The sequence below is a fragment of the Periplaneta americana genome, chromosome 12 (genome assembly GCF_040183065.1).
Source record: "Periplaneta americana isolate PAMFEO1 chromosome 12, P.americana_PAMFEO1_priV1, whole genome shotgun sequence".
In the NCBI taxonomy this organism is placed as follows: domain Eukaryota; kingdom Metazoa; phylum Arthropoda; class Insecta; order Blattodea; family Blattidae; genus Periplaneta; species Periplaneta americana.
In genome coordinates this window covers 16,102,977-16,115,554 of record NC_091128.1, presented here as the reverse complement: position 1 = coordinate 16,115,554, position 12,578 = coordinate 16,102,977, and the positions used below count along the sequence as shown (strand labels likewise).

Below are 12,578 nucleotides of genomic sequence, written 5' to 3'. Positions count from 1 at the left end.
ACACACACACACACACACACACACACACACACACACACACACACACACACACACACACACACACACACACACACACACACACACACACACACACACACACACACACACACACACACACACACACACACACACACACACACACACACACACACACACACACACACACACACACACACACACACACACACACACACACACACACACACACACACACACACACACACACACACACACACACACACACACACACACACACACACACACACACACACACACACACACACACACACACACACACACACACACACACACACACACACACACACACACACACACACACACACACACACACACACACACACACACACACACACACACACACACACACACACACACACACACACACACACACACACACACACACACACACACACACACACACACACACACACACACACACACACACACACACACACACACACACACACACACACACACACACACACACACACACACACACACACACACACACACACACACACACACACACACACACACACACACACACACACACACACACACACACACACACACACACACACACACACACACACACACACACACACACACACACACACACACACACACACACACACACACACACACACACACACACACACACACACACACACACACACACACACACACACACACACACACACACACACACACACACACACACACACACACACACACACACACACACACACACACACACACACACACACACACACACACACACACACACACACACACACACACACACACACACACACACACACACACACACACACACACACACACACACACACACACACACACACACACACACACACACACACACACACACACACACACACACACACACACACACACACACACACACACACACACACACACACACACACACACACACACACACACACACACACACACACACACACACACACACACACACACACACACACACACACACACACACACACACACACACACACACACACACACACACACACACACACACACACACACACACACACACACACACACACACACACACACACACACACACACACACACACACACACACACACACACACACACACACACACACACACACACACACACACACACACACACACACACACACACACACACACACACACACACACACACACACACACACACACACACACACACACACACACACACACACACACACACACACACACACACACACACACACACACACACACACACACACACACACACACACACACACACACACACACACACACACACACACACACACACACACACACACACACACACACACACACACACACACACACACACACACACACACACACACACACACACACACACACACACACACACACACACACACACACACACACACACACACACACACACACACACACACACACACACACACACACACACACACACACACACACACACACACTCTCTCTTTGCCAATTCAGAGCTACAAAAGATCACAAACTGGGCTAACAACAACAAAATAAGATTTAATGAGGAAAAGTCCAAAGTCATGCTGGTGACACGGCGAAGGCGCAGAGACAAAGCAGCTATCAATATATTCCTCAATAACAAAGAATTGGAACAAGTACAGACAATTAAGTACCTCGGAATCACTATGGATGAAAAATTCAATTTCACTGCACACATTCAGAATATAACAGACAGATCCATGACTTTGATTAATGCCCTATCCAAATCTGCAAAACTAGGCTGGGGATTAACCCACGGAGCTCTAAGAATAATATATAAAGGAGCAATTTTGCCCCTATTGTCTTATGGAGCACCTGTATGGATTGAGGCACTCAACACCATATCAAACAGGAAGAAACTCGAAAGAGTACAAAGACTGATGAACATAAAGACTGCAAAAGCATTCCAGACAACATCAACTGAGGTCCTTTGCATCCTTACTGGTTTGACTCCTATAACCATTAAGTTAGAAGAGATAGCTAAAAGCTATATGACAAAAAAAGGAATACTAGACACTAACATTGAAAGACCTTTGGAACTCAGGGAATGGCCCCATCCAGCAGATTTTCCTGCTGTTACTGACACAAAGCTAAATGAAGATTACGCTTATGAAATCTACACTGACAGAAGTAAATCCACTGAAGGAGTAGGATCAGGAGTAGCAGTATTTTTCGACGGCGATCTCGTACAACAATCTAACTTCAGACTTCATGTTGAATGCTCAAATAACCAGGCTGAACAGTTCGCAATCCTAAAAGCACTTCATATAGTTAATGATCTACAACTACAGCACAACACTCCTAAGACTGCATCATTGTATTCAGACAGTAAGATCACCCTATATTCCCTCGAAAACAGCAGGAACCACAATCCATCAATAGAAGACATCAGAAAAAAACTGACTTCCTTAAGAGAAACAGGCTGGAACATAACCTTCAGCTGGGTTAAGCTCATATAGGGATATTCGGGAACGAGCTTGCCGACTGCCTTGCCAAGAAAGCTATAAGGGAAGACACAATACATTACAGCAAGATCCCCATGAGTGCTGTAACAAAGACTCTGAGAGAAGAAAGCCTTGCGAAGTGGGAATATCAATGGGAGCTAGCAAGAAATGGAGCAGAAACAAGAAGATATTTTCCACACGTTTCACAGAGACTAGCACTGAACATACCTCTTTCAGCTGGACTTACAACCATGCTAACTGGTCATGGAAGAATCAATGCATATTATTATAGATTTCACATTCTACAAGACTCAACATGCAGCTGTAATAACGGTGACGAAACGGTAGACCATATTTTACTCGGGTGCACGAAGTACAGCACTGCCCAAAACAAATTGGAAAGGATCATAAATTCCAAAGGAGGAAGGTGGCCACCAAACAGACCTGATCTCATATCCAAATACTTCAAGGAATATTGTAAATTCATACGAGAGGTAGAGTTAGAAAGTAGGCAAAGTGTGTAGCAATATGGAAACACAAATATGGAGAATAGTAAATAAAATTATCAATACCATATAGAATTATGACACTCTGTCTCATCTCTGATTGTAAGAAAATAGCAATCTTCTAAGCACAAATAGACATGTAGTGTTACTTATGTAATGGAGCATGTTGTTCAGTAAAGACGTTAATAAAACAAAAACACACACGCACGCACATACACACACACACACGAGTAGAAAGATTCATTAATATAAAAATTGCCAAAGCTTACCGGACAATCTCTTATGACGCCTCATGTATCATAGCTGGAGTACTACCAATCAATATACTCATAGAACAAACAGTACAAACCTACATTGCAACGAAAGTTCACAATGGAAAATGCGATGCACCCCTAGAATTAACATTTTGGCGACATCCTTCAGAAATTCCTGAAATTCGTGAAGTGGAAAATGGTATTAAGTATGCAGTTGAGGCTTACATAGACGGCAGTAAATCCGGAGACAACGTCGGTGCAGCAGGAATTATATACGAAAATGGCACTGTAACAAGCGAACTAAAATTCAAAATCCATAGCCAGTGTTCCAACAATCAAGCGGAACAAATCGCAATATTAAAAATACTGGAAATAATAGAAGAAATTCAAAACGAAGACGACAAATCTGTTGCATTATGTATTTATTCACACTGCAGTGGGTATATACCTGGTGGCAGTGGTAACTAATTACACTCAATAATGACAATAATAAACTTATTAATTAAAAATACTATTAATAATAATACTAATAATTAATACTAACAATAATTAATAATAATAATAACAACAGCAACAGCAGCAGCAACAGCAACAACAACAACAACAGGGAATATACTAAATTAAATGAAACGATTACTTAAAATAACATTTGAAATAAATCTAATTTGTATCTTAAACCTAAGATCGAACTAAAACCCACGAGTATGATATGTTCATATCTTCACAAGTACCTTCCAAATTACACTCATTTCGCTGTCAACAGATAGTAAAATTACTTTAGATTTATTGAAAAACAACTACAAAAGAAATCGATTAATAGAACTTATTAAAACAAAAATAATTAATTTGGCAAGTTCGAATTCGGCTGGATTAAAGGACATTCAGGAATAGAGGGGAATGAAATAGCAGATAGACTTGCAAAGCAAGCAGCAGCAGAAGACCGGGAAATCGTTTACGACAGAGTACCGAAAGAGGTTATTATAACACAGGAAAAAGAGACAGGAATCGAAATGTGGCAGCAACAAGGGACAGACTCAAGGAATGGAGCAATAATTAAGGCTTACTTCCCATCAGTGAAGAATAGACTACAACAGAAAATTCCCTTCTTCCCAGAATTCACAGCAATAGTAACTGGCCATGGAAAGCTGAGGGCATACCTTCATAGATTTAGACTTTCAAACAACCCGATATGTCCATGTGGAGAAGAAGAAGAAACTGCAGATCACGTTGTATTCCAATGCAAAAAAATTATATAAAGAAAGAAAGGAAATGAGTAAAAGAATAAGAAACATTGACGGAGATTGGCATACGACCCATGACAAACTAGTTAGCAAGTATCTGCAATTATTCGTCCTTTTTATCAGCTCGATAAACTTCAATGATCTACAATAATATGCCAATTAATCATGACAGATTGCAATTAAAATATTATATTATACGATATCATAGTATGTATGAAGATTATAGCTAAACACGTGTATATTATAATACGTTAGGTACTGTAAACTGATGAATTGAAATTACAAAGCATGTAGTATTACTATGTAATGGGGCATGCAGTAAAAAAAAAAAAAAAAAAAAAACACACACACACACACACACACAGAGAGGGAGGGGGGGGGGGAGAGAGAGTGAGAGTGAGAGACTAGCAACCTATTATTCATAATAACAAAACACTAACAGATAGTAGAGATATAGCAAAAGCATTTAATAAACACTGCTCAAACTCTCACAGATTACATCCCAATACCAAAAAAACTAACAAATTTATCAAAAGAGAATTACATAAAAATAATAAAAACAATATTACTAGTACAAAACCTGAAATATTTCATCAAAATTTTACTTCCAAAGAATTAACTGTAGCTTTACAAAATTTAAAAACCAAGAAATCTCCTGGCCCCATCAACATTCATTCCGAATTTTTTAAACATCTGGGGGGAAAGAGCCAAGTCTGTACTTTTATCCATTTTCAATTTATCATGGAACACCTCAATTCCTGCAGCTTGGAAAAAAGCAGTCATTGTACCAATTCACAAAAAAGGGAAACCTCCTCATGATGTTAATAGTTACCGACCAATAGCACTATTAAGCATGATAGCAAAACCATGGAGTCCATTATCTCCAACAGATTAACTTGGTATGTAGAATCCCAAAATCTTTTATCACCAAGACAAGCCAGCTTTCGACAACTACTCTCTACCAATGAACAAGTCATACGCCTCGGCCAAGAAATAAAAGACAGTTTTAACAAGAAAGAAGATACCTTGGCAAAATTTATTGACTTTCAGTTAGCATATGACTCTGTTCGGAGAAATAAATTATTACTGAAACTCCAGAAATTAGGTCTCTCCAGCAATATGTTCGGATGGATATCAGAATTCCTTAGTCAACAATTCATTGCCACTAAATTCAATAACTCACTTTCTAGTTACAGACAAACATATCGAGGTCTACTTCAGGGTGCTGTGCTCAGCACAACTTTATTCAATATTTATATAAATGACTTACCCTCCCTATTAGAGGAATCAAACATGAAAACAGCACTATTTGCAGATGATATAGTTTTGTGGACTTCCGGATCTTACAGACATAGAGACAAAATTCAAAATTCTGCTCTTAAAGCTCTAAATCAACTACATGAATGGAATACATCAAATTTGATGACACTCAATTTAAGCAAAAGTAACTACCATATATTTTCACTTGGTAAAAAAGAAAGAGAATTCAATATCCAATACAATGGCCAACACCTTCCTAGGACTTATGAATCCAAATATCTTGGAGTTATTTTCGATAGTAAGTTAACATGGAGCAACCATTTGAAATACATTTCTGAAAAAGCTCGTAAAAGATTCTCCCTTCTAAAAAGACTAGCAGGAAAGAAATGGGGATGCTCTAGGAATACTTTGAATACTACATACAAAATGTTTATACAGCCAGTGCTGACATACTGCGGAAAAATTTTAATTACTTCACCTTTCATAAATGACATAGAATATGTTCAAAACCAAGCTCTCAGACTCATTACTGGTGGAATCAAAACAACTCCAATAGATTCTATGAGATTCCTCACTAATATTAACAGCATCAAAATGACAATAGAAGAGAAAGCACTGATTCAATATGAAAAACTTATCAGATTACCAGGAAACAATTGGCATTCATACAGTCCTCTCTGTAGATTGAAAACTCAAAAAAGTTTCATATCCATGGTTCAAGAATTAAAGCAGAAAATCAATATCCCGAATTTGAAAGAAAACTTACAAATTAAACCAAACCCTATAACTCTATTAAATATAGAATATAATCTAAATTTAACAGAAGAAATACTGAAATCAGAAGTAAACACTGAAATACTGAAACAATTGTCTTTAGAGACAATTAATATTAGGTACCCTCCACAAAACTGGCTTAATTTATACACTGTCGGATCCTTGATCTCCAGAGAACAAGGTGCCGGTGCAGGTGTTACATGCTGTCTCTTCTCACTTTATAGATCTCTTGGATATGGAACAACAAGTTTTAATGGAGAAATCGTTGCAATAAGTGAAAGTCTCAGGAATCTTCTATTTCACATCAATAAATTTAAGAATGCAGTTATATTGTCAGACTCCAAAGCAGCTATTCTATCAATAGTCTCTAAACACACACCTTCATCTCAAACAGCAGAAATAACTCAAATGCTCTCTCAATTAATATCACTAAATAAAAGAATTGTGTTCCAATGGATACCATCCCATTTGTGGAATCCTGGGAAACGAGAATGCGGATGCTTTAGCAAAGAAGGGCAGCACTGCTACTTACAGACCTGTTACTAAGTCTACGTATTACTCTGTGAAACGATTTATTAAATCTACATACTTAGACTTCAACAAACAAAATTTGATAACACAATCCCAAGGGAAAAAATGGAACTCTCTGCATCAAAATCCACAGTTAATTCCCGATTTACTACGAAAATCGTCTGTAGCTGCATTTAGATTGGCATCAGGCCATGATTGTTTGGCCAAACACCTGCATAGAATTGGAATATATTAGTCCCCTAACTGTTCATTGTGCAACTTAAACCAAGAAATGGATTCGGAACACCTCAAAATCTGTGCTTCAGTGGCTGGTCATGATAATATCTTTGAAAAATATTGGAGTGCAAGAGGTCAAATGACTTTATTGTCAAACGCCTGGCATTAGAAAACAACAACATATATATATATATATATATATATACCGAGTGTTCAGTTCAAAGTGTGTCATGGTTCGCTGTATGCCATCATGTGGCTAGTCGATCAGCCTAGAGAATTCTATCTTCCTACACTTCTGCAGAGGTGTATTACCTATGTGCCAGAGAAGTTCCCTAGAAAGTACGGCGTTCATTCTGAAGAGCACTTACCAATACATACGGTGACGCCAGTAGTGGCAGGAATGTGAACTGTTTCGAAACTTGTACTGAGGTGAGTTTTTTTCTTATTGTCGAGATATGTGGAGAGGGTTGAGATGATTACTTACGTATTTGTTGACATTAATTTCGACAGTCAACATGGACACGGAGCATTTGATTTGAGTTGTGGAATGTTGCCGTACGCAAACGATGATAACAAATACCCTGCGTATGACTTGGCCTCGCAAAACACGGTTCGAAAGAGGTTATGGCAGCACACAGACCGTACAGACCACCATCTGTGCTACAACGTTCAAGTTATACCATACACATTCTCAAGTTCAAATTGAATACCTTGATTAATAGGCAACTTATATGATATAAAAGCTGAAACTCGCTTCAAATCGCTGACTCATCAACAGTGACATCATGACACACTTTGAAATGAACACCCAGTATTGTGTAGTTATGAGGAGCAAGTGAGGCTCACCTATTTAAGAGCAAAAGTGGGCTTCAAGAATGTTTTATTTACTACAGTGAGATTATTCATTCATAAGTCAGCTTTCCCTACTGTGTTATCAGATGTGACATTCCACCACGCTGCAAGGTCAAGCTATAGTCATTCAGGTATTTTGCCTGTCCAGCAGTATTCAATCAGTTCTACAGAGTGAATAAGCTTATAGTTGCATGATTTCGTGATTCTGGTCTTTATGAGGTAATAAGTCTTTACACTGTGAAGAATTCAGTAGTGTATAGGTCTGGAGTTTTTGTGATGGACATCGAAATGCCACGTAGAAAGTGTTCTTTAAAATGATGGGTGTTTCTTTACAATACATTTATTAAAACTGAGTTTGTAGGACAATAAGACTGCTTTGAAGTGAATTTTCTGATGCGAATATTCTGAGTAAAGAAACTGTCCAAAGGCTTGTGAAAAATTTGAGTTAGGAACATTACTTGAAAAGAAGCAAACATTAAATGCCGGATTTTAACCTGAAACTAAATGTAATAGGTGAACAATTAGAATATACACCTACAAAATCACTTAAAAGACTTGGCCAAGAGACTGTAAGTGTCTAAATCAGCTCTGAGCATAAAGAGAAAGGGAAAAGGAAAGGAGATATCCCCACCCATGTCCTTTTTACTTACTCTACTTTAGAAACAAACACACATACAGGTACTGTGTATCAGTGATGGATTTTAGGCGATTAGTGAGAGCCGAAAGCTATGATGCCTGCCTTTTACAATCCCTCACTCAGCAATGCTTGCCTAACTGTGTGCTCGTATTGTTCCGAAACATAACTGTCTCTACTGGAGAAGGTAGAATGGGGAGTTAAGGGGTAGTCTGCAATGACTCAGTCGAGTTAATAATGCCCAGGCCTGGTCTAAATCGTCAGCATGAAATGCCACGGAATTGCTTAAATTAAAATCATATAAAACAATCTCAGTACACCACCTTATTTCTAGAAATAAATCCAGTAAATACAATTTTTATCACTGAATTTTGCGACTAATTGATACAATGAGTGTATGCATGCCGAAGGAGATCATTTTCAACATCTGCTGTAAATAAGATTTCTTAAATAAGACCTTTGATAAGTCGCTTTTATAATTGGCCTAGCCTAACAACATTGTGATCAGAAACTAATGTGAAAACTGGTTTACAAACAGATAATATCACTGTAGAATTCTGATGTAGAGAAAAACGCAATTCTTGAATCTGCTCAACTTAGGAAGTTCTTAAAAGTATGTAGGCATGAACAAAAACTAATACCTTCTTCCTATGAGGTTATTTGGACCCATGATCTCCAGTTTAAAGGTCCAGTGTGATGACCAGGAGAATATGCTGGTAGAGGAGAAAAAAGTGATATGATCAGTCATACTAGTACAATGCAGTGGCACAGTTTTTTTTGTTTTGATGGATTTTCGTGTAAAATGGCTGCATTTCATAACTTCACAACCTGCAGGATTAGTTGATTCACTCTGTATATTGTACACAGAGGTTTTAAAGTGGCCCAGAGGAGGATAAATTTAGAGAGACTTGAAGTTCAAATGCAGATTTTACTCCAAATAAATGGTTAAATCAATATCAAATAAAGAACATAGTCACAACAGAATTATATTAACAGTGTAATTAAAAAAATTAACAGAATAAATACAACTTTTTAACACAATGTCATCCAGTTATATTCCAAAACAAGGTCTATAATACAAACCTATTAGACGCAGAGAGACAGGTCAGGGTGTTTACCAGTAACGAAAGTAACAAATTTAAGCAATTTTATTGGTAATGAAAATAACGAATTTAAAAGACTCGAATGGTTGTGAGTAAAGAAATTACGCGTATTTTTCTGTTTACTTATTTAATCTTGGTGCCACTGCCTGAGCTGTGGTGGCTGGTAGTCAGAGCAGGCTGGAAGAGAAATTGGTTCCACTTCTATTGAACTAAAGATTAGAGAACTTAAGAAACAAGTCTAGTGACAGATGACTGAAATGTGATTAAAGTTTTTTTATCATGCTTATGATGATTTATTGAAGTTGTGATAACTAAAAAGTAACTGATTTTTGTTTCACATTTTCGGTAGAGACCCTAGAACTAGACCAAAAAAAATTACATTTAAAGTGTAAGATCAAAATGAAGAATAAAAATGATAAGGAAACAATGAATTATAACATTTTTGTATTCTTGCTGAAGTTTTTAAATGCTAGATGTCTTCAAACTCACACATCAATCCATTTTTTTAAATTATAGATTTTGTAGTTTAATAAACAAAAATTTAAATAATATTTGGAATAAAAAATATTTCCTTCATGCAACTTACAGTTTGAGAAATATTGTGTTATATGTCTGTTGACAGGGTTGAGTAAGAATGATTCTGAACAGCTGCATCACGATTTGGTTATATCTACATCATTAGACCACACAGTCCAGATTAATCCACTCACATTTGAAGAAGACACACATGGATTTCCTATTGTTATTAAGGAACACTTCGGACCTACAATAATTGTGAGGTAAGATGTGACGACGTTAATAGAGTCCATGACAAGTCTTTACATATCTACTTTCCATTGATTCGTGATAGCTGTGTGTGTCAGAATAGACATTACATCTTCATCACATCTTCCCTAAGAAACACTGAACGAGACCTCTCAGTCTTATATATAATGTCATATATGGTGTGAAAATAGAGATAGAATATGACGAAACAGAAAGTGAAAATTGTGGAGATGTTAGTAACTCTTTACATAGGTCAGTTCCCATTTTCTCATTGAAAAATCAATTTGATGACTGCAGAAGAAACTAGTGTAGGTCAGTCAACGGTAAAAGAATATAAAAAAATATTGTTAGACCTGTTAAAAGATAAAAAAAATGTAATTACTAAATTACTGTGAAAAAGATATTTTGTGAAGAGGATGAAGAACTTTTTATCTGATAGAATAAACTATTTTTCCTGCAGTCTGATATATATACATATAGAATTGAATAAGTTACAGCAAATTTCCGATTATCTGTCTCTAACTACGAAGTTTGTGCGTGATTCATCAGTAAGCCCTGGATTTTTAGGTTCGAACCTGTTCTGTTACTATCTCATTACTCTCGAAATGTTACTTTTCTTTTTTATTTTGTGTACCAACGAATAACATACTTAAATTTTATAGGATCTAAAAGGCCTAATTCGAGGTAGGACCTAAAATTATCATTTTTTCTGTCAGAAACTAAAAAATCTAATTCGTTATATTTGACATATAAATCTATATTTACTAGTGGCTTGTGCAGCAAATGCTGCAAACTAAGTTCATTAGAAGTTCAAATTAAAATTTTTCAAATTTATTTCCAATGAAGAATAGCAGACATTTTGAAAGTTATTTGCTTCCATAATAGTGAAACATACTCCCTCTGAATGCTTTTTATGCAAAATACATTTTCTTGAACCTCTCCATCTTCAGTTCTTGAGTTTCAATGCAAAAACGCAAGTAACAATGTTAGGACGATCAGGGAATTTTTCATGTGGGAGTAATGCAGTAGCTATTTCAGGTCATTGCGGATTTTAGGTGAGAGTTAAGAAAATTTCAGGTTCGATTGAACGAAAGAAATATGAAATTAATTTTGATTTAGTTTTAAGACTCAGCTAAAATAGGAAGCATGACTCATTACTACCTAGGAAAATTAGAGAATCACACATATAAATATCTACATCACACTGCCATTAAATATATGAAAGAACCCACATTACTTGACCAATAACTATAAAAGTATTTCATTTTTAATAACAATATTGTTACCTTATGTAAGTTTTATAATTTTTAGTAACAATATATATAGTTGTTACTCAGTAAATTATAGAAATAAAGATCTAATTTAAAATATTCTTTCTTTGTGTCTACTTATATAAAACCTCAAAAGGTTTCACTTTCATATCATCAATATAGCATTAATGTGTGTAATTAGTGGCAAATAGGTCTACTCACATAATATTGCATTAACTATAATAACATTTCATTTTTAATGGTAATAATCTCATCAAACATTCATAAGTTTTGTAGTTCTTAATATCCAAGACACAGCTGTACTCGGAAAACTACAGACCAGAAAATGAGACCTGTAAATTATTTTTATACGCCATCTGAACTCTAAATATGTCAGCAATCCTGCAGAACATGGCCTTCGTGTAATATTGTTTATTGTAGTGTGTGTTTTGTTTTATTCTGAAAAGCCATATTTTTCAAAACTGACGACAGATGGATTTTGGAAAATAGGAAAATGATGTAGGAAAATTGACATTTCACTGAAAACTACTATTTTTCTGAAAAACTTTGGGTTCCAAGCTTCAAAATGAGGAGTCATTTATTAAAATCCGTTCAGCAGTTTTCCTGTAATTTCCATTACCAGTTAAAATTATATA

General features: G+C 36.4%; 1 protein-coding gene across 7 annotated transcripts in view; it reads left to right on the top strand.

Annotated features, from left to right (window-relative positions):
• LOC138710190 (uncharacterized) overlaps positions 1–12,578 on the top strand; it is a 231,493-nt gene that overhangs the window by 113,244 nt on the left and 105,671 nt on the right. For 6 of the 7 annotated variants that reach the window (XM_069840837.1, XM_069840832.1, XM_069840834.1 and 3 more), the window contains one exon: positions 10,530–10,686. The exons of the other annotated variant lie outside the window; for it this stretch is intronic. In XM_069840837.1, coding sequence (XP_069696938.1) covers positions 10,530–10,686 — 157 coding nt within the window. The remainder of the gene's footprint in view (positions 1–10,529; positions 10,687–12,578) is intronic. 7 annotated transcript variants of the gene reach the window in all.